The 19,941-nt window shown below is 37.3% G+C and overlaps 13 protein-coding genes across 13 annotated transcripts; 6 read left to right on the top strand and 7 right to left on the bottom strand.

Annotated features, from left to right (window-relative positions):
• Positions 1-5: 5 nt before the first annotated feature.
• Positions 6-371, bottom strand: C9374_004202 (uncharacterized protein; the record flags this gene model as incomplete). Its single annotated transcript, XM_044693816.1, has 1 exon — positions 6-371. The coding sequence occupies one exon, from the start codon at positions 369-371 to the stop codon at positions 6-8; it is 366 nt and encodes a 121-aa protein (XP_044549210.1).
• A 638-nt stretch (positions 372-1,009) lies between these two features.
• On the top strand, positions 1,010-1,876 carry C9374_004203 (uncharacterized protein; the record flags this gene model as incomplete). The annotated part of the gene is made up of 1 exon (XM_044693817.1): positions 1,010-1,876. The coding sequence occupies one exon, from the start codon at positions 1,010-1,012 to the stop codon at positions 1,874-1,876; it is 867 nt and encodes a 288-aa protein (XP_044549211.1).
• Positions 1,877-3,862: 1,986 nt separating this feature from the next.
• C9374_004204 (uncharacterized protein) lies at positions 3,863-4,521 on the bottom strand (the record flags this gene model as incomplete). Its single annotated transcript, XM_044693818.1, has 2 exons — positions 3,863-4,006; positions 4,063-4,521. The coding sequence occupies 2 exons, from the start codon at positions 4,519-4,521 to the stop codon at positions 3,863-3,865; spliced, it is 603 nt and encodes a 200-aa protein (XP_044549212.1).
• Positions 4,522-5,244: 723 nt separating this feature from the next.
• C9374_004205 (uncharacterized protein) lies at positions 5,245-7,726 on the top strand (the record flags this gene model as incomplete). Its single annotated transcript, XM_044693819.1, has 2 exons — positions 5,245-5,321; positions 5,407-7,726. The coding sequence occupies 2 exons, from the start codon at positions 5,245-5,247 to the stop codon at positions 7,724-7,726; spliced, it is 2,397 nt and encodes a 798-aa protein (XP_044549213.1).
• Positions 7,727-7,792: 66 nt separating this feature from the next.
• On the bottom strand, positions 7,793-9,442 carry C9374_004206 (uncharacterized protein; the record flags this gene model as incomplete). The annotated part of the gene is made up of 2 exons (XM_044693820.1): positions 7,793-8,210; positions 8,292-9,442. The coding sequence occupies 2 exons, from the start codon at positions 9,440-9,442 to the stop codon at positions 7,793-7,795; spliced, it is 1,569 nt and encodes a 522-aa protein (XP_044549214.1).
• Positions 9,443-9,811: 369 nt separating this feature from the next.
• Positions 9,812-10,180, bottom strand: C9374_004207 (uncharacterized protein; the record flags this gene model as incomplete). The annotated part of the gene is made up of 1 exon (XM_044693821.1): positions 9,812-10,180. The coding sequence occupies one exon, from the start codon at positions 10,178-10,180 to the stop codon at positions 9,812-9,814; it is 369 nt and encodes a 122-aa protein (XP_044549215.1).
• A 74-nt stretch (positions 10,181-10,254) lies between these two features.
• C9374_004208 (uncharacterized protein) lies at positions 10,255-10,872 on the bottom strand (the record flags this gene model as incomplete). Its single annotated transcript, XM_044693822.1, has 1 exon — positions 10,255-10,872. One exon carries the CDS (start codon positions 10,870-10,872, stop codon positions 10,255-10,257), a length of 618 nt encoding a protein of 205 aa, XP_044549216.1.
• Positions 10,873-11,296: 424 nt separating this feature from the next.
• Positions 11,297-11,605, bottom strand: C9374_004209 (uncharacterized protein; the record flags this gene model as incomplete). Its single annotated transcript, XM_044693823.1, has 1 exon — positions 11,297-11,605. The coding sequence occupies one exon, from the start codon at positions 11,603-11,605 to the stop codon at positions 11,297-11,299; it is 309 nt and encodes a 102-aa protein (XP_044549217.1).
• A 173-nt stretch (positions 11,606-11,778) lies between these two features.
• Positions 11,779-12,824, top strand: C9374_004210 (uncharacterized protein; the record flags this gene model as incomplete). The annotated part of the gene is made up of 2 exons (XM_044693825.1): positions 11,779-11,972; positions 12,080-12,824. 2 exons carry the CDS (start codon positions 11,779-11,781, stop codon positions 12,822-12,824), a joined length of 939 nt encoding a protein of 312 aa, XP_044549218.1.
• A 35-nt stretch (positions 12,825-12,859) lies between these two features.
• C9374_004211 (uncharacterized protein) lies at positions 12,860-13,483 on the top strand (the record flags this gene model as incomplete). The annotated part of the gene is made up of 3 exons (XM_044693826.1): positions 12,860-13,282; positions 13,339-13,419; positions 13,469-13,483. 3 exons carry the CDS (start codon positions 12,860-12,862, stop codon positions 13,481-13,483), a joined length of 519 nt encoding a protein of 172 aa, XP_044549219.1.
• A 379-nt stretch (positions 13,484-13,862) lies between these two features.
• On the top strand, positions 13,863-15,316 carry C9374_004212 (uncharacterized protein; the record flags this gene model as incomplete). Its single annotated transcript, XM_044693827.1, has 3 exons — positions 13,863-14,588; positions 14,726-15,006; positions 15,064-15,316. 3 exons carry the CDS (start codon positions 13,863-13,865, stop codon positions 15,314-15,316), a joined length of 1,260 nt encoding a protein of 419 aa, XP_044549220.1.
• A 184-nt stretch (positions 15,317-15,500) lies between these two features.
• Positions 15,501-18,122, top strand: C9374_004213 (uncharacterized protein; the record flags this gene model as incomplete). The annotated part of the gene is made up of 3 exons (XM_044693828.1): positions 15,501-16,556; positions 16,612-17,469; positions 17,610-18,122. 3 exons carry the CDS (start codon positions 15,501-15,503, stop codon positions 18,120-18,122), a joined length of 2,427 nt encoding a protein of 808 aa, XP_044549221.1.
• A 56-nt stretch (positions 18,123-18,178) lies between these two features.
• C9374_004214 (uncharacterized protein) lies at positions 18,179-19,926 on the bottom strand (the record flags this gene model as incomplete). The annotated part of the gene is made up of 2 exons (XM_044693829.1): positions 18,179-19,367; positions 19,442-19,926. The coding sequence occupies 2 exons, from the start codon at positions 19,924-19,926 to the stop codon at positions 18,179-18,181; spliced, it is 1,674 nt and encodes a 557-aa protein (XP_044549222.1).
• Positions 19,927-19,941: the final 15 nt, after the last annotated feature.

The following is a 19,941-nucleotide window of genomic DNA, read 5'->3' on the forward strand; positions in this document are numbered from 1 at the left end:
ATGTTTTACCACACTTTTTTATCCAACTTGTGCCCACATACACCATCAAACTTTTGCACCTCAATGTCTTCCTCCACAGTGCATTGACACGCCAATCGAATATCTTCATTCTTATTCAAGTGAGGTGGAAGTTTCAATCGGACCTCTTCTCCCAATGTTCTCTTCATGATCTGAGTTTTGGAATGACCATCTATGGTTTGAACTTGAACGGCACAAGTTCCACACGCACCGTTACCTCCACAATTAAAAGCTTGAGTCTTACCATTGTAGAGCGGAATGTTGTGTTCTAAGAGAATTTTTCGTAGATTACTTCCTGAGGGAACCTCAATGGTTTTCAAGCTGGTTTTTATCAAGTGTTTGAGTTTGGACATTTTTCTTGTGTTTGGAATATTTAGGAGTCGGCTGAAACAGCCGTATTTCAACGCTTCCGACTTTTGAGGACATTTTTACTGAGGACGCTTTCAAAAACACCTCAGGGACATTTAAGGAACCCTTCATGAATTGACTTTTTGAACACCCTTGCAAACCCACAAGCTGCAAACTCAAGAAATGTTCACTGTTCATTGAAGTGGCTCTGCATATTAATAATAGGGAACAACATTCAATTCTTGAACTCCTCTGATCAAGGTTAGCAGAATGGAAATTTGGCGCCTGTCATGTACGGATCATCTATTTGCATAACCTGATTGATGACACGATTACAAGCACAAGTTTCACAGAACCATGAGAGGCTGACAATTGCCATCGAGATCTCCTTACTACACATAATTTAAAAGAATTGACTGAAAACGCCAAAAGCGCACACATTTCAACGTGCGCTCTTTTTCATCCGCTTAAAAGCTCGCAAGTTCCTTATTTCTATCATTACTTGTTGCAAGCAACACAAGCAGGACTCATTCCATAAAATACATGCTCAGCGTACACTATTTTCATGATTTTAAAATGACCAGGAATAGGAGTAAAAAACAAATCATTTAAAACAACAACAACTACACGCGTTGAATATACAATGCCATCAAATTCATTAAGCGAGAAGGAAACCATCTCGTCTGTGTTAGGAGATGATGTTATTGCGATCGACATGGGACCAAAAACCAACATCTTTCTTTTGAAATGTCATTGGGAGGAAGTTGACAAAACAACTCGTACAGAAGTAAAAATTGAATCACCCTCTGCCATCGTCGATGAAATCTCGTCCAATAATAAGGTATATCATACAATCGAAACTCAGAAAAGAGGAAAATACATTCTCGTTGACACTGGTAAAACAGGAGATCATTTCAAACTTATTCAAAAACTGGAAGAAACGCTTCACATCACTCCAAATGATTTGTCCCTAATTGTTATTACTCATGCACATTTCGATCATAGTGGTTCGTGTTGGTACCTTCAAAAGCATTATCCTCATGTTCCTATTGCTGTGCCTTATTTGGAGGCTGACCTGTTTCGAAAAGCCATCTCGGCACCATCCAAACCGACCAATTTATTGGCAAGATTCACGAAGAAAGTGCTCGGAGATCGACTGGGATGTGTCCCCTTTGAACCTGATTTATTATTTAAGGGAGGAGAACGTTTAGATGACTATGGTGTCAAAGGACGAGTGGTTCAAATGAAAGGACACACGGATGGAGGTCTTGTGGTGTTATTAGATAATAAGAAGGCTGCTATTGTGAACGATTTAATGGCAGGAAGTCTTTTCTCGTACGGACATCCAAAATTTCACAATTTTATCGAAGATCCGATTGCAATTCTTACCAATATGAAATCAATCTATGACGAGGGACATCAAGTCATTATGGTCACTCATGGTTATGCCTTCACAAGAGAACCTTTTGGAGAGTGGCTCAATAAGGAATTAGGAATATTAAATAAATAACTTATCTGTAAAACGATCCCATATATTTAAATATAAACGTATACACTTCAATTAGCAGATGAATCTTTAATAGATCCACGCTCATTTTGAACATTAATAAAAAATATTTAAAAGTACTGTTTCAAGAAAATTTCCTTATTCTCAAAGATGCCTTAAAAGGATCGATGAGCGAGTAAATAAAAGAATGACTCGATTCACAATGCTTTAAACACACAGACAAAGAAAAAACACCACAACATCAAGATGAAACATCAATAATTCCACTTGTTCCTTCCCTGTGCTCCCTTTTCACCGCATGCTTTACATTCTACGACGAAACTATCCACTCTCGAGAGTAGCATTGATACTGTCTTTCTACCTATCGAGAAGATGGAAGCCAAAAGGACCATGATCGTTCTTCACGTACACGACACTTATGTGGAGAGGAATCTGCTCGAGTGCTAAAATAGAGCATGACAGATAAAGACCACACCAATCTCTCGTTTGCTGGGAAACCAAATGGCAGAGAAGATGAGTGGCACCAACCATGTTCTTGTTATTAAACCAGGAACGTGGTGAATTTGTCCAGCTCTTGCGTTTTAGGGCAGACTCGAATATGAACATGTTTCATATTCCGATCAGACGCCGACGATCCTTCAGTCATCGTATCGTGTAAGGTTGGTAGATGTGTTTGAGAAGGTTGAGTACTCCCATTCTCACCGAAGGAAATGGTGCAACCCACACCAGGGATTTTCACCGGTTCTGTTACTTTGGTCCAACAGCGATTCATTAAGGTAGATCATTGGGAAGGATTCCAAGCAGAACTCCTATATGGACTCGAATGAGGATGGAAGAATACGAGAAGAATCAAACAGTGGAATAGAAGTGGTGTTTTTTTCCAAGTCCTAATTCTCTGAAAGCCTTCCAAGAGTTTACCAGGGCGGTCTCTCAGAAAGGATCGATCCATGAAAAGGAATGAAAGGAATTGAAATTGGGATATGTCCTTTCGTATCGCACTGTACAGTGATGCTTCTCCTTCGTTTATTCGAACCAATTGGAGCGATAAGGTTGGAGAAGAGGCTCCCCAGCATCATCAACAACCACTTCAAGGAATGACGAATAGAAAGCAACATAATTCCTCATATCGAGAAGGAATTATGGTGAAGATGGTCGAACTGAGGAAGATTGTTGGATCATTGTCTTGAAGGTTCACACTGTGAAAGGTGTGGATCCGATGAAATGGTTCGTCCCAAGGTTTGAATCGTCTCGTTCCACCAATGAAGATGGTTTTCCAGGCTCACCTGAGCTTAAGATCCGTTCTAAGAAGGAGTGAGAGAATCACATAGTTGATGAGTTTGCCACTGATTCATTTCCATGAAGACTGCATTCCAAGAGAAACAGAGCTCGTTAGGGTGATGAACAATCACGACAGAGTGTTATGAGAATTTTGGAAGATTCTTTATGAAGATGGTCAGAGATCAAGAGGGACCATGCAGTGTTGAAGAGATTCCTTTTTTAGGTAAGGCTCGAAGATTGAACTAAGGTGTATCGTGGGACAAAGTCTATGAACAGAGAGCTACACGTTGCGGCTTCTAGGAAAAGGGAACTTTTGGAAGGTTGGTGCTCGAGGAATCAACAGAACAATCCGTCCGAAAGGATATGTGATGAGCACCAAGCACCAGTCTCAACAACTGGTGCTAAAGATAAGTATTTCATTAATTTTTCTGTTTGATATTTGACACTTTTTACACTAATTGTGTATCATTCAACTTGTATGGAATTCAATGAATAAATTGTTATTGCTATTTACATTTTCAATTTTGCAACTTTGAGTCTACTGGTGTTTTGTTTAACTTGTTTTCGTGAGATATCAATTTTGTCATGACTAATTGATTCAATTGTTCAAAATCTTGCCAATACTCAATTTGACATATCAAACCATCTCCATTGTAGTGACAAGTTTTTCCAAGCTGAAGCCTTTTCGTACAAGTACAATATCACATTGTCTCAAATGTTTAAGAGGACAAAAGTCATTCTTTCCATCTCCACAATAAATAAATATGACATTCTCGTTATGTTCTCTGGATGGCCTAAATGATGATTGACAATTTCAAGTACAATCTCTCCTTTACACATATTGACAGGACAGCTCTTGTGTTGTAAAGATCATTAACATGATTAAATTAACTATAAATTCTATTTCATACCTTACAATCATGAGGCTTTCCATGAGCTATAGAATATTCAATAATATCAATAGTATTCTTTTCAGTATCCATTTTGATTGCATTTGTATGAATATGAGTCACACAATCCACAACACCTCTCTTCTTCAAAATTGTACTTATAAAATATTCATTGGAATCGGAAATGATATTCACTTCACATTCACGTTTTTTAATTTCTTTCAAACACTCTACTGTCTTTTCATCCATAGGACATTTTTCCATTCTTTCTGTCAATTGATCAATACGGAATCGGGTTAGTAGTTTTTCAAATATTCTTCTCATGGTTTCGGTCCATGTATATCCCGAGTGTCGTAACTCTTTTAGAAAGGAATGTAATTCAGGCATCAAACCATCATAGATGAAGGTATCTGTGTTCTCATCCACAAGAGTATGATCAAAATCAAACATAAAAACGAGTTTTGGTTGGTTGTTAATCATTTCCGATGATGACTGAGACTATTTTTTTATTTTTGGGAAATGGATGTTTGTAACAAACTTGTTTTATTTAAGGTTGTGGAGCTTCTCGAAATGCTTGATCTGATCGTTCTGTAGGGATGAAGTTTTTGTCACTCTTTTAGAAAGTGTTTCAATTCTACATTGTATTGAATTCGTCTTAGGGGTTTCAGTTGGGTTTATCGAATTCTTGAAACGTCTACTGTCATTATCGAGAATGCTGATGCGACGAACAGAATTAACCAAATCTTCTGTACAAAGGAGGTGTTGCTCTTCGTTGAAAATATCACAACAGGTTTCAAAATACTGAACGAATTGAGACATGAACTGTTCTGTATCATGAGTGTCCATGGCAGTGACAGGATGTACTTTTTGAATATCCTTAAATACTTCATATTGTTGATGTCTTGAGAGTGAGCAATATTGGTGTTTTTTGTTTGGGTTGGATAAAGTAGAATTGGGAGTGTCAAATTTAAATGCAATTAAGAGGCATCACATCAAGTCATTCCTCTTGGCTAAATATGGATCTTAATTTCACATCAAACAATGAGTGGAATGTTTGATGCCAAAGTGAACTCGTGATTTATCTTCAAGCACCATTCAACATCAAACAGACACGTGACCCAAGTAACAAACCCTTGACAATAAATTTTAAAACAAAATGTGAACGCGCCAAAACTTTCCGTTAAATTTTCATCTTTAAAAAAAATGAATACTTCCCTGCTGCAATTTTCTGCTCCGAAACATCAGCTTGCGAACCAGGTACAAACGTTCGCCCCTCTCAAGTAAGTTCTTTCCTCTTCATTATAAATCCAATGAAATATTGATCATCCTGATGAATCATTTACACCACAACACTACTTTCCACAGACAAGCACCATTAACAGTACCTGATGTTCCTCATCTTCAAGTATTTGTTCGTCTCCGAGATGACGGCGATTTAGATATTGATTCCGAAGTCATGAAGAGGGTAACCTGTCTTGGACCAGAAACCTCTCAAAAACAAGTATTTGAAAAAACAACACAAGGTACTTTCCAAGCGTTCTTTAGAGGCTTGAGTGTTCTCGTATTCAGTATCGGAGCTACAGGAACAGGTAAAACCTATACCATGATTGGTGGAAAACCAGAAGATCAAACCATGCTGTTTTATGATAAAAGACATCCGACAAGCATGCAAGATGAAATTTCACTGGATGGTGAGAATCGTGGAATCATTCCGAGAACCTTTGAAGAAATATTTTCTCAAATTGAACAACGAAAGGAAGATTCTCTCCAAGTCAGTGCAAGTTTTGTAGAATTGTATATGGATGATGCTTTTGATTTGGTGAATGATTTCTCAGTTGCTGACAGCGTGTACAAGAGTGGAAGAGAAAGTACAATGTCTATCAGTAGCTTTAAATCTTCATCGAGTTCTCTTTCGCAGGCCTTGGACGAACGTCAAAAACTTGAAATTAGAGGTGGTACCAATGAACAAGGATTCTTTGTTGCTGGAGCAAAAGAAGTAGAAATTAGTAATGCTGCAGAAGGAAAGGCCTTGGTTAGACACGGTGTCCAAAAACGAAGAAAAAGAGGTCACAAATTGAATCAAGAATCATCACGATCTCATGCCATCCTCACCATTAAACTCTTTGAAAAATACGAAGAGAATGGATCAATGAAGAAGAGGGAAATAAGCCGTATGACCATTGCTGATCTTGCTGGTAACGAAAGACTCAATGAAACTGAAACGGGTGACGAAGGAAAACAAGAATCGATCAAGATCAACAAGGACCTTTCTGCATTTGCTCGATGTATCGCTTCTATGGCAAAATCAGGACATCCAATCTCTTCTCGTGACAATAGTTTAACAAAGCTCTTAGTGGGAAAGACTGTGAAGGAAACTAAGGTCGTTTCTATTCTTACCTTCTCTCCTCAACGTCCAGACACCAGCACCAAGGATTTTGCAAAGAATGTTTTTTGCATTTCCAAGCCATCACAAGACAGGATAAAGGGCAACAATACCTCTTTCACATCCTCTACACAGTCATCTTTATCATATCATAACGAGGAGTTGTTAAAACTCAATGATGAAATGTTGACAGCATTGAAAACCGAGAAATGTGAACGACAAATAGATGAACTTATCATTAGAGAACAAGTAATTAATGACATGAATGAATCTATGAATTGTTTGGAGACAGTTCTAAACCAAGAATCTGAAATCAAAATGCAAGAAATGCAGGAAAAGCACAATCTATATCGAAAACAAATGGCCCGTGAAATATCCAACTTGAAAACTCAATTAAGAGAAAGTCAACAAAAATACCATGACTTGCAAACGAACGCCGACATTGTTGGACGTAAATACATTGAGAAAAAAGAGGAAATAACCCGACTTCAATCAACACTCAAAGAATTGCAAGAGAATAATGAGAGAATTCAAAAACAATATGAACATTTGCAACAACAATACAACCAAGTGCAACAACAAAATGAGAATGACAATTTGATCACTGAACGACTCAAAAGTGAGCTAGAACGTCAACGAGAACAATATACAGTATTGTTAGAGCAACAACAGCAAAAGTATGAGAAAATTCTCGCCACTCAAACCCAACAACACGACTCTGAAAAGAAGGGCCTTCTCGACAAGCATCAAAGTGAAATTGAAGACTACAACTCAAAAATCACTAAATTGCAAAAGAAGTTAAAAAAAAACGACGAGTATGTGGCGCAAATTAAAGAAAAGATGGAAGAACTTGAACAAGCAAAAGCTGAAGAAGAAAAAGCAAAAGCATCTTCGTCTACTTCGTTTTTTGGCAAAGTCGTCAATAGTTTCTTTTCATCATCATCCAAATCAGAAGACCTTCCTGAAGAGATGACTGAAATTCTTAATTGCACTACTTTTGAAGAAATTAACAAGTACAAAGTACCGTTATTATTGGCCTTTTGTAAAAAACATGGCATGATAACTAAAGGTCAATCTACAAAAAAGAACGACCTTATTAACCTGATTTTGCAATTCAACCAGGAACCTAAGATGGTAGTGGATCTCACTGACGATGAATCGAATCAAAGAAAGAGAAAACATGACCTTAAGGAGGACGAAAGGTTGGATGAATCTCCTTCTAAGAAAAATAAGATGGACGACGCAGAAGAGGTTGTTGTTGTGAAAAAGAAGACCACCAAAGCAAGAAGAAAAAAGAAATAAGCATGATATTTAATTAGTAACTGTTGTTGTAAATAATTAATTAAACTTGTACAGAATGTGTGTTTTTTATGGATTTGTGCATTTGCAGTTCAATAACACATCGAAAATAGAAAATGGACCTTCGTGTCTAGATGGTTCGCTATCTCTAAGAAGATAAATGTTAAAATCAAAGTCAAACACTTGACTCAATGATTGAGCACCAAAGCAATACTCTCTGACAAGCTTTTTCTTTCTGTGTTCTTGTTTTGACACTAGCACCTTGTTCAATTTGGAGAGAACATGAGTGTGAAAGGTCTTTTCACATTCTAATAATTTGACAACGATTAAACCTTCGTCGCAGTCTCCAATAATCATGCTATCCTTATTGGATTTTAAAAATTTAAACTTGGATCTCTCTTTTTCCACCAAATCAATGACATCGAAATACAGGTTCGATAGACCCAACTTGTCATGTGACAATAAATATTCGGGCTTGAATTTGATACTAAGTATTTTCAAATTCAAGTATTAAGGTGTAACGTATCATTGTGAGCTCAACTATTTCCCTACAAAATAAAAAACTTACTATTTACAAAAGAAGATAATATTTTCAGAAAGTGAATAATCTCTATACTTGTAATCTGTTCGTGTGTATATTCTTGAATTTTGTGAGCGTTGAGACTTTTTCAAAGCTGCCACTGAAAATGTTAATTCTGAGCTCCCATTCGGTGTTGTCAATCTTTTTGTTGTACTTCTTTTCATTTCACTCATTGGTGTTTTACTCAAAGAGTGATCATGGTCTTGAGACAGAGAAGGACTTGGAATACTCGAAGATGATGATATGGCATCTCCTTCCATTAATGTTAAATTTGGTAAAATAATTTCTGCATGCAAATGGGTCTGTAAATGTTCAATTACTTGAGAAATGTGTTCCTTCTTTTCAGATTGTCTCGTAGATCGTTTGGAAATTGTTGATGTGCTGGCAGTTGACACTTGACTCAAATGGTCCTGCTCGAATAACCAATTAAAGTCCAAATCTGCTTCACTCGATGAGTCGCTTAATGCAGGAGAATAACTAAAATGTGTTTCTAACGGCTTGTTTACCACAGCTCTTCTCTGTGGTGTTAACAATTGACCACTCGATGACGTATTTGAATTCAATAAAGAATTAATATTTCCACCAATATCCTCTGCATTGCAGTAACGTTCTAATTCAAGTGGAGGAGAAAGTATAATTTGATAATCATGATCCATCCCATCATGATATCGTCGTTGTTGTGGTTTTGAAGGAGTAGTCATTGATGTCTCATTAAATCCAAATGGAGAAGAACACAATGAATGATCATTATTTCCACAATCCATCATGACTTTACAAGATTGATTGTGAATTTCATCATTGACAGAAGGATGAGCAATACGCGTAATATTCAGAGAAGCATTTCTTGAATGTTCTTCTTCATGAAATTGTGGAGATGCCTGTTCTCGAACAACATGGATTTGACATGAAGCATGTTCACATGGTAAATCATTCTTATTTGTTTCCATCCAATACTGTTGTAATTGTCGTTCCAGAATGAAACACTTCTCGGTTAACATTTTAATTTTTTCTTCATATTCTTTTTCAATGCATTGGAAGAGAGTGAGAATGGTTTGATCTTTTTCTTCTACTTGTTGTTGTTTTTTAGTTTCTGTTATTCGATGTTTGTTGGGATCGATACGATTCACCTTCTGGATCATGGTTGGTTGTGATTTCCGTTTCGACACTTCCGCTTCTTCACAATATTCTTCATGAATTTTTCGTTTTTTCGTTTGGCAGGTTGTTGATGATGTTTCTTGCAAATCGGGAATGAATAATTGTTGCGAGAGAGTTTGACGAGCTTTTTTAGAGCTGGATCTCTGGGAACGGCTTCGTTGTGGAAGGGATGATAGTTGGTTTTGGTCTAGATGATAGTTGGATGAGGATTGTGACCAGAGGAATGAAGAGGTCGACTTTGTCGTCTTCTTTGGGTGGTCATGATTAGTGTTGCAGCATGCGTGTACACACGGATTTTTTATTTGATGGTGATTAGTCGCGGAGACGAGTGGCTTGGCGCGGAATTTTGTAAGCTAAAATTTCACTGGACGAAAGTCGATCTGAGTGGTCGAAAGAGGAGGATGCTTTTCTGTTCCAAGCTCGACAGAACTCTTTCTCATGAATTCTGTGGTTGCATCACGTCTAGTTCGTTCTTGTTTTGCCTTCTCAATATTGTGGTTGATGGAACTGGCAGATTCATGAATGTAATTCTTGTACGTTGTCTTGTACTTTTCCTTCTTGTCCTCTTCCGTGTCATAGCCCATGACTACCTGGCTTGAATTTCTTGAAAACTCTACAGTATATCGCAAATCTTTTTGTTCTTTCGCTCCAAAATGTCTTCTGAACTCGGTTTCTTGTGAAATAGGTTGGTCATGATTGGATGTGTAGTGACACTTTCTCATGTCCTCGATGATTCGTTGTGACTCCTTAGAGACCTCGGTTTTGAGGTCAGTAATGGTCATTGATGATTCTGGTTTTAGGAAGATCCAGGAGCTATAACAGTGGATTTTTCCATTGTTGGTCTGCTTCTAGGGATTTCCTCTTTTCCAAGCTGCTTATTTTGTTTCATTTGATCCTCTGGAGAGATGTAATCATTCCTAGCAATTGTTGTTAAGCATTGTTTCCAATCATCTGGAATGTGTTTGATTATGGAGGACTTTCCTCTGTTATAGCCTTCTCCACTTGCCACAATATCTTTCTTGTTTTGTACAAAGAGCTCAGCTGCAGGCTGTTGATAGCTCTCCTGTTTATGTGATTTTAAATATGCTGAACGATCGCTGTATCCAACTTCAAAATGCACTCCTCTCAAGTCATGCAAGTATTTGTCCGTATTTTCTCTTTCCTTGTCAATTTGCAATTTTCTGTCCATTGCAGTCTCCAAAAGCATAGTTCCAACTTTATCAAAATCATCCCCTTTCGTTGTATCATAACAAGGCTTTGTGCTCTCTGGTTCTCCAATACATACGGAGCTTGCATATAGGGCTGTTTTTAAATGTTCTTGGTTTGCCGGAAAGGTTGCTTGTCTGGGAGCGGAATCAATAATGTTTTCGGGTCGTAGCTTGTGAGGCACGTATTTGGTACTAAGGGTCGACATTTTCCTATAGAATATCGTGTTATTGCAGATATTGACTGTCTTGTATTGAATTCGAAATGAGGCTAAATGTCTTCTTGATGATCAAAGCAATTCCGAAGAGCAGCAAAATTTACAGTTGTCTTTTTTTTTAAAAAGTTTTGAAATTATCAATGCAACGAATTTACTGGTCATCTCTTTCTTGTTCTTGATTTGATCGTATTGATTCCTAAATTTGTCTGCGACGAAGTCTTGTTATTGAATGCTGCTATCATCTCGTTTATTTCTTGGCTCAATGAAAGCTGGCGGATGATGAAAAACTCTCAATCTTGCAGCCATGATTCAATGTTTTCACCTCATCTTTCCGATCACGGAAGACGAATTTCATCATCGGTATCGATCATCATTATATACAGAATCAAATAATATAATATCAAAAATTAATCAATTACTGTTGATGATGTTGTTGCTGTTGTTTTTTCAATGACAAAACAATAGCATCTTGTTTGGCATTTGCTAAAAACAAATACATATTATCGCATGCGGTTTCAAACATTTCATAATTCTTTTTCAATTCTTCGATATTTGAATCTTGATTGGTATTTGGATTGGTGGCATCTTTTGCAATTTTTCCAATAGATTTCACTAGAGACAAATAACGAAGGTCCAAATTTTCCACGTGGTTTGAGAAATTCTGAGGTTGTGGTGTGGATGAAGAGCCATCGATGGCAGTAGTACTGGGATTACTCGAGGACATTGATCACCAACCACACTTGACAATACTTAATTTCTAAAATTGAGCTTGATGATGAAGTGAATCCAAAGATCAAACAAGCACACAACTTGTATGTTGATTGGTCAAAGCTTTGAAAGCAAATATTTTTTCTAGCGAAGTGGCCAGTGAATAAAATGATTGAATACGAGCAAAAAATGTCGGAACCAACAAACGAACCTTTTGAGCAAGAACCACAAACCAACGACAATATTGTTGTCGAAGACTTACCACAACAACATCATGTAGACTCTGCAGAGGTTAATATGACAACAGCACCAATCGAAGACATTAACAAAACTGAAAGCAATGTAGCTGATGATGACAATAACGCTCATCAAGCCAATTTGGAGTCTTCAGACATAGATGTTGTGGAAAAGATGATGAGAAAGAAGCCGGAACACAATCATCATCGATAGAAAGTAATAATACTGAGCACTCTCATCATCAAGAAAATAGTGCAACTCCAACAAGCACCGAAAATACTCTTGAATCATCATCATCAACCGAGCAACAAGCAAATGAAGAACAACCTCAAGTTAATAACACTACTACAGAAAATGAGCAAACACAAGCTTCAACAATTCCTGAAGAAGTAACGACAACCATTCCTTCCTCACAGATTGCGGAACCACAAGAAAAAGGAGAGAAAGATGCAAGCATTCCAGATGAAGGCCGTATTGATGCTCTTTTAGAATCGGTTCTTGGTGATACTTTTGAAAAAATTATTGCCTCCACCTCTGAGAAAAAGGAAGGTGAAGAGGAAGAAGAAATTGAAGAATTACAAACAGCAGGATCACTCGCAAACAAACAGGGAGGAGCAACGGCTGCAATTCATCTCGATGACGAAGATGAAGAAGAAGAAGGTGAACCATCTGAAGCAGATTTGATTAATATTTTGAAACAACTCAGTGGCAATGCTCATCATGACGAAGAAGGTGAGCATCACCATCATCCTCTTAATGGTCAGACAGCAACTGTCGATGACGATGATGACTTTGAAGATATGAATGAAGAAGAAGAGGCCACAGCCATAAAAATGGGAGAAAACTTGACAAGCATGTTTGGAAAAGCTCGTACAACTTCCGATCATCACCATTCAGGATCTTCTGAACCAGGAGTTGGTTGGACTGTGGCTGAATATGCCTTGACAGCTGCTGCAGTTTTAGGAATTGGATACTTTTTGAATAAGGTCGTTGATTAAGTACTTTTATTCCAGCAATTTCTAAACACAAAAAAATGCAAAACGATAAACTTGAAGAACAAGTACAAAAAATTGCTCTAGACTTCTTTTTAAACGGAATAGATCCTCCAGTGAGCATTTCAAAGAAAGAGAGTCAATCTTTGAATAATTCATCTCCCAATATTTCTTCCTCTCAATCTTCATTGGAAAACAAAGAATTTAAAGTTCCGAAAAGTAAATTTGACAAAGCTTCTTCGAAGGCTTCTAGTAGACAAACTACCGAATATGATAAGAAGATGGAATCATCACTGTCAGCTCGTCGGAATGAAATGAACAACAAGTCTACATCATCAGCCAAGAAGACGGCATCTCTTTCGTTAGAGGAATCATCACAATTGGACATGAACACTTTCCGATCTTTCAAACAAAAAACCTCTCACTTTATAAATATTGAAGCTGGTGAAGTGGATGAATCAGCAGTATGTACTTGATGTTTCTAAAAGATGATTTAACACTGTGGCACCATTAATTCCAGAGGCAACAATTTGGCGAAATATTCTCTCAACAAAGTTTTGGCTCTCCTGCTTTTTCTTCCTCCATAATGGATATGAATTTCGTAAGTAGTTGTGAATTAGTTCCAATCAACAATTTCATTGCTTCTCCAGAGCGATGACGAATAGGGTAACCGTGCATGATTGTTGGGAATTCAAATAATCACTCTATTAATAGGTCCTGCAGAGACTACAAATTGCTGATTTTGTCTCTGAGCTCTACACATTCAATGAATTGCAAAAGAATGGACACAATCAATGCAGAGAATCCATTGAAGAGGTCTCATTCCGATGTAGAGAAGCACCAAAAGAGAACCAAGACTAATTCTATTGCGATTCACAGATTCACTCATAAGCCTGTGAACTACAAGGTTAGGACTTTCTTCAAGGAGACAGAATGAAGTGCATTGTATAACATATTAATGTAAATAAATAACAGTTCATTATTATAAGATTAAAACAAATCGGTTGTAGTTTAAATAATTAATCGAAAGATTATTTCAAAAAAATGTCGTACAACAACAAACAATTTTCTGGTCATGATGATCGAATGTTTCGCAAATATGATGGTTGGGATGAAGGAGCACCAACTGACCAGCATAGTAAGAGAAAGAAAGAGTATCATCCTCGTCCATACCACTCCGGTTATGGTCATCAACAGTATGGCCATTCTAGATATTCTCATCATGGCAACAACTTGGACGCATCATCTTCAACATCATCGGTTATAAGTAGAGATGATACCGCATCGGAACATTCTGATCATTCACTGAATAGAACTGAAACACCACAGCAACAACAATATTATCCTGGCTATGGCAAGCCTAGCGGTCATCATTTTCCACCTTCTTCGTACTATTCACAACCTCATCACAGAAATTATAACATGATAAACTATAATACTCAAGATGATCAAGAGTTGAGAGCAAGAACAATTTACATTTCAATGCTACCAAGCAGTGCTACAGAACAAGATATTAAAGATTTATTGAATCAAAATAATTTAACAAACTACAGCGAAGTGAGTATGAAAAATCAACCAAAAGGAGTTGCGTACGTCATTTTTAATGATATTACTTCTGTGACACCTTCTTTAGCTCTTACTGGAAGTTACGTGAAAGGATTTCCAATTGTTGTGAAACAAGCTGAGGAAAAAAAGAGAAAAAGAGAACAATTGGAAACCATTGATACAAGCGAACATCAAGATTTTCAACAAGGTCATTGTAAAGTATATGTCGGTAATGTACCTCCCATTTTTACTAGATCCGATTTGTTTAAATTATTTGGAGCCTTTGGTTTTATTGAAAAACTGGACATGAAAAAAGATGAAAACGGAGAATTTAATGGCACTGTACTCATGACATTCAAAAGTTTGACGGAGCTAAAAGAGCTGTTCTTAAAATGAACGGTTTTACTTTTTCTCCTAAATATATATTGAGGGTTGGATTTTATAACGAGCCAGAGACAGAATCAAAGAAACAACAAACACAAGAACAAGAGGATGCTGAAGAAGGTACTAAAGAGACCACTCATCATGAAAGACCCACAGCAACTAACACATTCGCTGAAAGATTTATCACGTTACGCTCTGCAGAGGTAAAGGGAACTGCTTCACAAAATCTCTCCTTCTCATACATGTTTGATCCAGCAACGTAAGTAGTTGATTTTTTATGTCCGTTCCTCATCATTTGTTAAATGATTGTTAACAGTGATCAAGTTAAAGTTGTAGAGGATACTATCAGAAAGGCATGCAAGAGTTTTGGAAATATTGTTCATATCTTTGTGGATGGCCAAGATCCAGCTGGAACGGTCTTTCTTCGTTTTGATAACATTATTGGCTCACAAAATGCAGCTCAAAGATTGCCTGCTCTTCGAACCTCATGGACTTCAAGTACCAAACTTCCTCTTCCAAGCGTCCATTACTTGAGTGACTCTCAATACATGACCATGTTCAACCTTTGAGAAAGGATCAAAAAGTTCATAACACGTATGTACAACACGACTATTTATGAACCAATATTATCGTTATCATTAAACAATTATCATCATGTTGATACACCCGTGCGTTGTTGGCTACAGATTTAATTTTTGGCGCGAAAGCTACTCGCGCCATCAAATCCGTTATTAAATTAAGGCCAACAAAAAAATGAATGATATCTTCAACTCGTTTCATTTGAGTCCAAAAGATGACTCGTGCAGTCCTGCATCCATGATGCAACAACAACAACAGTTACAGGGATCCCCATCAAGAACATCACTGCTTCATACAAGTAATATGAACGGAAGCAACAACAGCGGAAGCAAGGGATCCCAATTGGAGAGTTATTTTCGAAGTAATAATGGCGGTGCTGCCTCTACCGACATTAGTCCATATTCTTCAAATGATGGGACAGAGGATGTTCATCCTCTTCAAAACACGGATCAGTTGGCATCATTTCTGGAAGATGATAGCAATTTGGATCCAACTGTACAAAAAACAAAGGCCGATATTTCCACGTTGGATGAGTCTCTCTTTTCATTTGTAAGCAACCCAGACAACTTTTCGGAACCCAAGCCTCAAGAACACTCTTTAATGTATACATTGGAACCTTCGCCAATCATGCAGCCTCCATCACGACTTTCTTCTCATAAAGACTCGATACAAAACAACACGGAAATGATACAGAGCTTTATCACTACATGCGAAAGTTTGACTCAGTATTTAGACGGAGATTCACTAGGAAGCATTGAGGACTTTTTTGTTGGATCATGCTATGACATTTCAAAGCTGGACGTAGACGAAATGGTCAAGATATTTCAAGATACATATGGAACAAACAGTCTTGAGTCGAAAAGAAGATTTTCGAACATGGTTTGCACAAAAATAATGCCACTCGTAGATGAGGTCGTTCAAAGCAACGAGCAGTTCATAGAAGAGACCATTAAGAAAGAGGTTTGTTTCAACATATTTTTCTTTCTAACACGTTTTCAGATCCAGAAAGATGCCAGTGGAACCAACCAAAAATTACTGTATTTGTTAATGATATTTGCTGCACTTCAAAGTAAATCTATAAAGGCACACAAGAAGCAAATTGAGACGATTAAGAATGAAGAGGTTGCAACAACAGCAAGGGAGCTCGCAGACCATGCTAAGAAGATCAAAGAGTTTGTTTGTACAATCCAAACAAAGGATCAAATAATTGAAAAAGTTACGAAAGACAATGTAAGTTACTTTCTTTGAATCAATGGATGTTATATATATATTTATACTATTTCAGGAAAATCTATTGACCGAATTAAATGCAGGTTGCCAAGAAATCGAAACGCTGGGACGAAAAGTGAAAAATCTTAAAAACTGCAACAAGGAAGTTCAGCAAAAACTTGAGCAGAAGCAGCAAGAAATTGAGAATACACGAAGAGATATGTTTGCCTTAAAATCAGAGCTGCTAGAAAGCGTTGAAAAGTTGAGACTGCAATATCAAAGTGAAATTAAACAGATGAGCATGATGATATCATTAGAAGGCAAAACCATGGAAAATAATGTGGTTGAGGAATATAAAAATGAAGTTAAGCGACTGGAGCTCATGCTATTGAAGAAGGAAAAACAGATTGAAAGTCAAATCGAACGAGAAATCGACCTAAAGAACACAATGCGAGAAATGCATGAACGTTACACAGAGGCAGTGTCAAAGGTAAATGAAATATCAAAACCAAGAGACGTTCTTCCTCAAGATCAACACATACCCTCCCTTAATTTAACCTCTGAACTATCAGAAGCGCTGCGAGAGATGCGAGGTATCAAAGATCATTTTTCTTCGCTTTTTGAGAAGGCAGTTGCTGTGCAACAAAACACTGTTGACGCACAGTCAATCATTACAAAGAAAGAGCTTGATGAACTACGAAGAAAGCTAGAAATGTATCAAATAGAACTTTCATTAGATCCTGATGGTAGCAAAGAGGAAATGAAAGACCTAAAATCAAAGTTGGAAAGAATACAAGCTCAAAAGGAAATGCTTTGTGAGGAAATCAAGAACTTAAATCAAGAATTAGCAACTCTCAGAGTTATCTCACAAGAGAGATCATTTGAAAAGCAAAGATACGAAACAAAAATTAGTGAGCTAGTAGAAAACCAGAAGGTACGAGAAGAGAAATACAAGAAGTTGAAGAAGCAACTATTCAAAATGAAGAATAAGGAGTATCATTTTGTGAAAGAACAGTCATCGCTTGAGCTTAAAGCAGCCAAACTCGTCGACCACAACCAAGAGCTGTTGTTAAGGGTAAAATCTTTAGAGCAGCAAACCTTTTAACCGAGAACAAGAGAATTCGATTATCTGTAGACTTGGCTGGTGCTGCTGGTGAACACGAGCTGTTACTGCAACAAAATAATAAGACTATTTCCAAAGTGTCACAAAAAGATGCAAAATTGGACTCACCAGTTACTGATTCTCAGAGAGTTAGAGAGCTAGAACAGCTGGTCCAAAAACTTCAAGAGGAAAATGATTTGCTGCGTAAGCCGGTTGTGAAACCATCTTCTCAATCTCCAAAAAGAACAAGTTTGGATGACGCAAATGAACAAAAAAGATCAGACGTTCCAACCATATCTGTGGAAAAGGAAGAAGAAAGAAAGGATGAGGTTTCCTACAGAGTGATTCCTATTGTCAAAAGAAAGCCTCTCCAACCCAGCCAAATGAACAATGTTGTTCCTCAGCCTACTGGTGTCAAGATTACGAAAAAAGTACCCCCGGTTGTGGAAGGAAAGGAAAATAATGTTGTCTCTTCGTTGAGATAGGATATATATAGGATACAACAACAGTATGAAAATAAATAAGTGTTTGAAAAATTTTATTAAGGGGCTGCTGTGGATTCCAGATACTCTTTGATCTTAACCTTTGATACCTGCAAAATCTTGTGAAGATTCTCGCGACCGTTCGCGTCACAAATGTCGTAACGAGTACCAAATGTTTGTTGGTTTCTTACCATAGGTTTATGTGGATCCTTAAAGTACGAGTTGGAGTCTCTGTAAACAAGAGAAATCCAGTCATCACTATACCAATTTTTGAAAACATATGGATAAAAGTATCCAAAAATGTGATGATGTGTTCTATGAACAAATGCTTGGGTAAAGATACTTCTGTTTCCTTCATCTGTAGGACCTGTAACACCAAAATTCTTTCTGAATGGATTGTTTTCCAATCGTTCAATTAATATTCCCGTCCATCCTGGAGTAATGAATTTCACATCATCATTAAGCTGGTAGAAGTAATCGGCGCCGTCGTCAATAGAATGTTGGAAAACAGTATTCCACAACATTGGAACCCAGCCATGAGAGTTAATAACTTTGATAATTTGGAAATGGAAATTGTATCCTTCCATTTGGCTCATGACTAAATTCTTGAAGAGTTTTTGATTTTCAGCGTTGTCATAAACAGGATCTCCACGGTCGATGGCAACATAAAGTTTGTAAACGTACTTGTCACCATCAGGTGATCCTTTTCGTGCTATTGTTTCTTTCAAACTAGGAAGAAATACTTTAAAGAGAGGATTTTCATTGACATTCTTGTGCCCTTTAGAGGTTGTTGGCACACCTAATGCAATGTGAATTCTTTTGTCGTCATTTTGCTTGATAAGACCAGTGTCATCCTTCTCCGGAGTAAATGCAACCCAAGATTTAATTGGAAATCCTGGTAATTGCGAAGGAGAAAGAAGCATATCCTCTCTATTAATGATATAGCAAGCACTATCCGATGGAGCATCTGCAGAAATTGCATGTGTAATGGTTGCTAAATCTTGACAGTGCATTGCTTGTTTTAAATCATCGGATAGACTGTCAAACTTTTCTGGATCTAAATCTTTTAAGTGTGCAGGTGCACATTTTGCCCTAGAGCATTCATACAGTGGAATATAAAGGTTTTTGTATGCATACGAGTTGTAGGTAGCACCATGGAGAACAACGTCAAAAGATTTGGTAGCTGCAAGACTCTTATCTTTTGGCAGAGGTGAATTACACCTTGGAGATGCGAAAAAGCTTCCATATCTTTCCAAGTAGGCCTCTATTTTGTCAATTCGAGTTTTCTCGTTAAATAGTGTCCTGTTTGAATGTAAACAAACTTTCCTAATCGTTCAACACTGTGTTTGAAAATTACAGGTTTGTAATATTCGGCATTGATTTTCTCAGGTCGGTCAATGTTTGTTGTGGCTTGATATAGCTCTCTTACATCCCAATATTCAACATTTTTCCAAAGATATATTTCATTCCGAGTAGGCTCATCTAGATCAACTCCGTACACGTAAATCAACAATTCTGCTTCGTGATAACGATGTATGGTTCCTACCAATGTTCTAATCTGTTTATGAACATTGCCTCCTGTATCAATCAATACAATAGATAAATGTTTTAGTACTTTACATGAATGAGCATACTTTTTCAGCTCATCCAACTCAATCTTTGAAATTGTTATTGTGTCCGATGTTAATTCAGCAACAGATTTGGATTTCCACTTTGATAATAAATGATGTAAATTCATCGCTACTCCAGCCAACAACAAGACACAAATCACCAACCCGCCCCATCGCAGCAGTTGATGAGAATTCATTTTTTTGTTGTTGTT

Source organism: Naegleria lovaniensis, assembly GCF_003324165.1.
Source record: "Naegleria lovaniensis strain ATCC 30569 chromosome Unknown tig020, whole genome shotgun sequence".
Taxonomy (NCBI): domain Eukaryota; phylum Heterolobosea; class Eutetramitea; order Acrasida; family Naegleriidae; genus Naegleria; species Naegleria lovaniensis.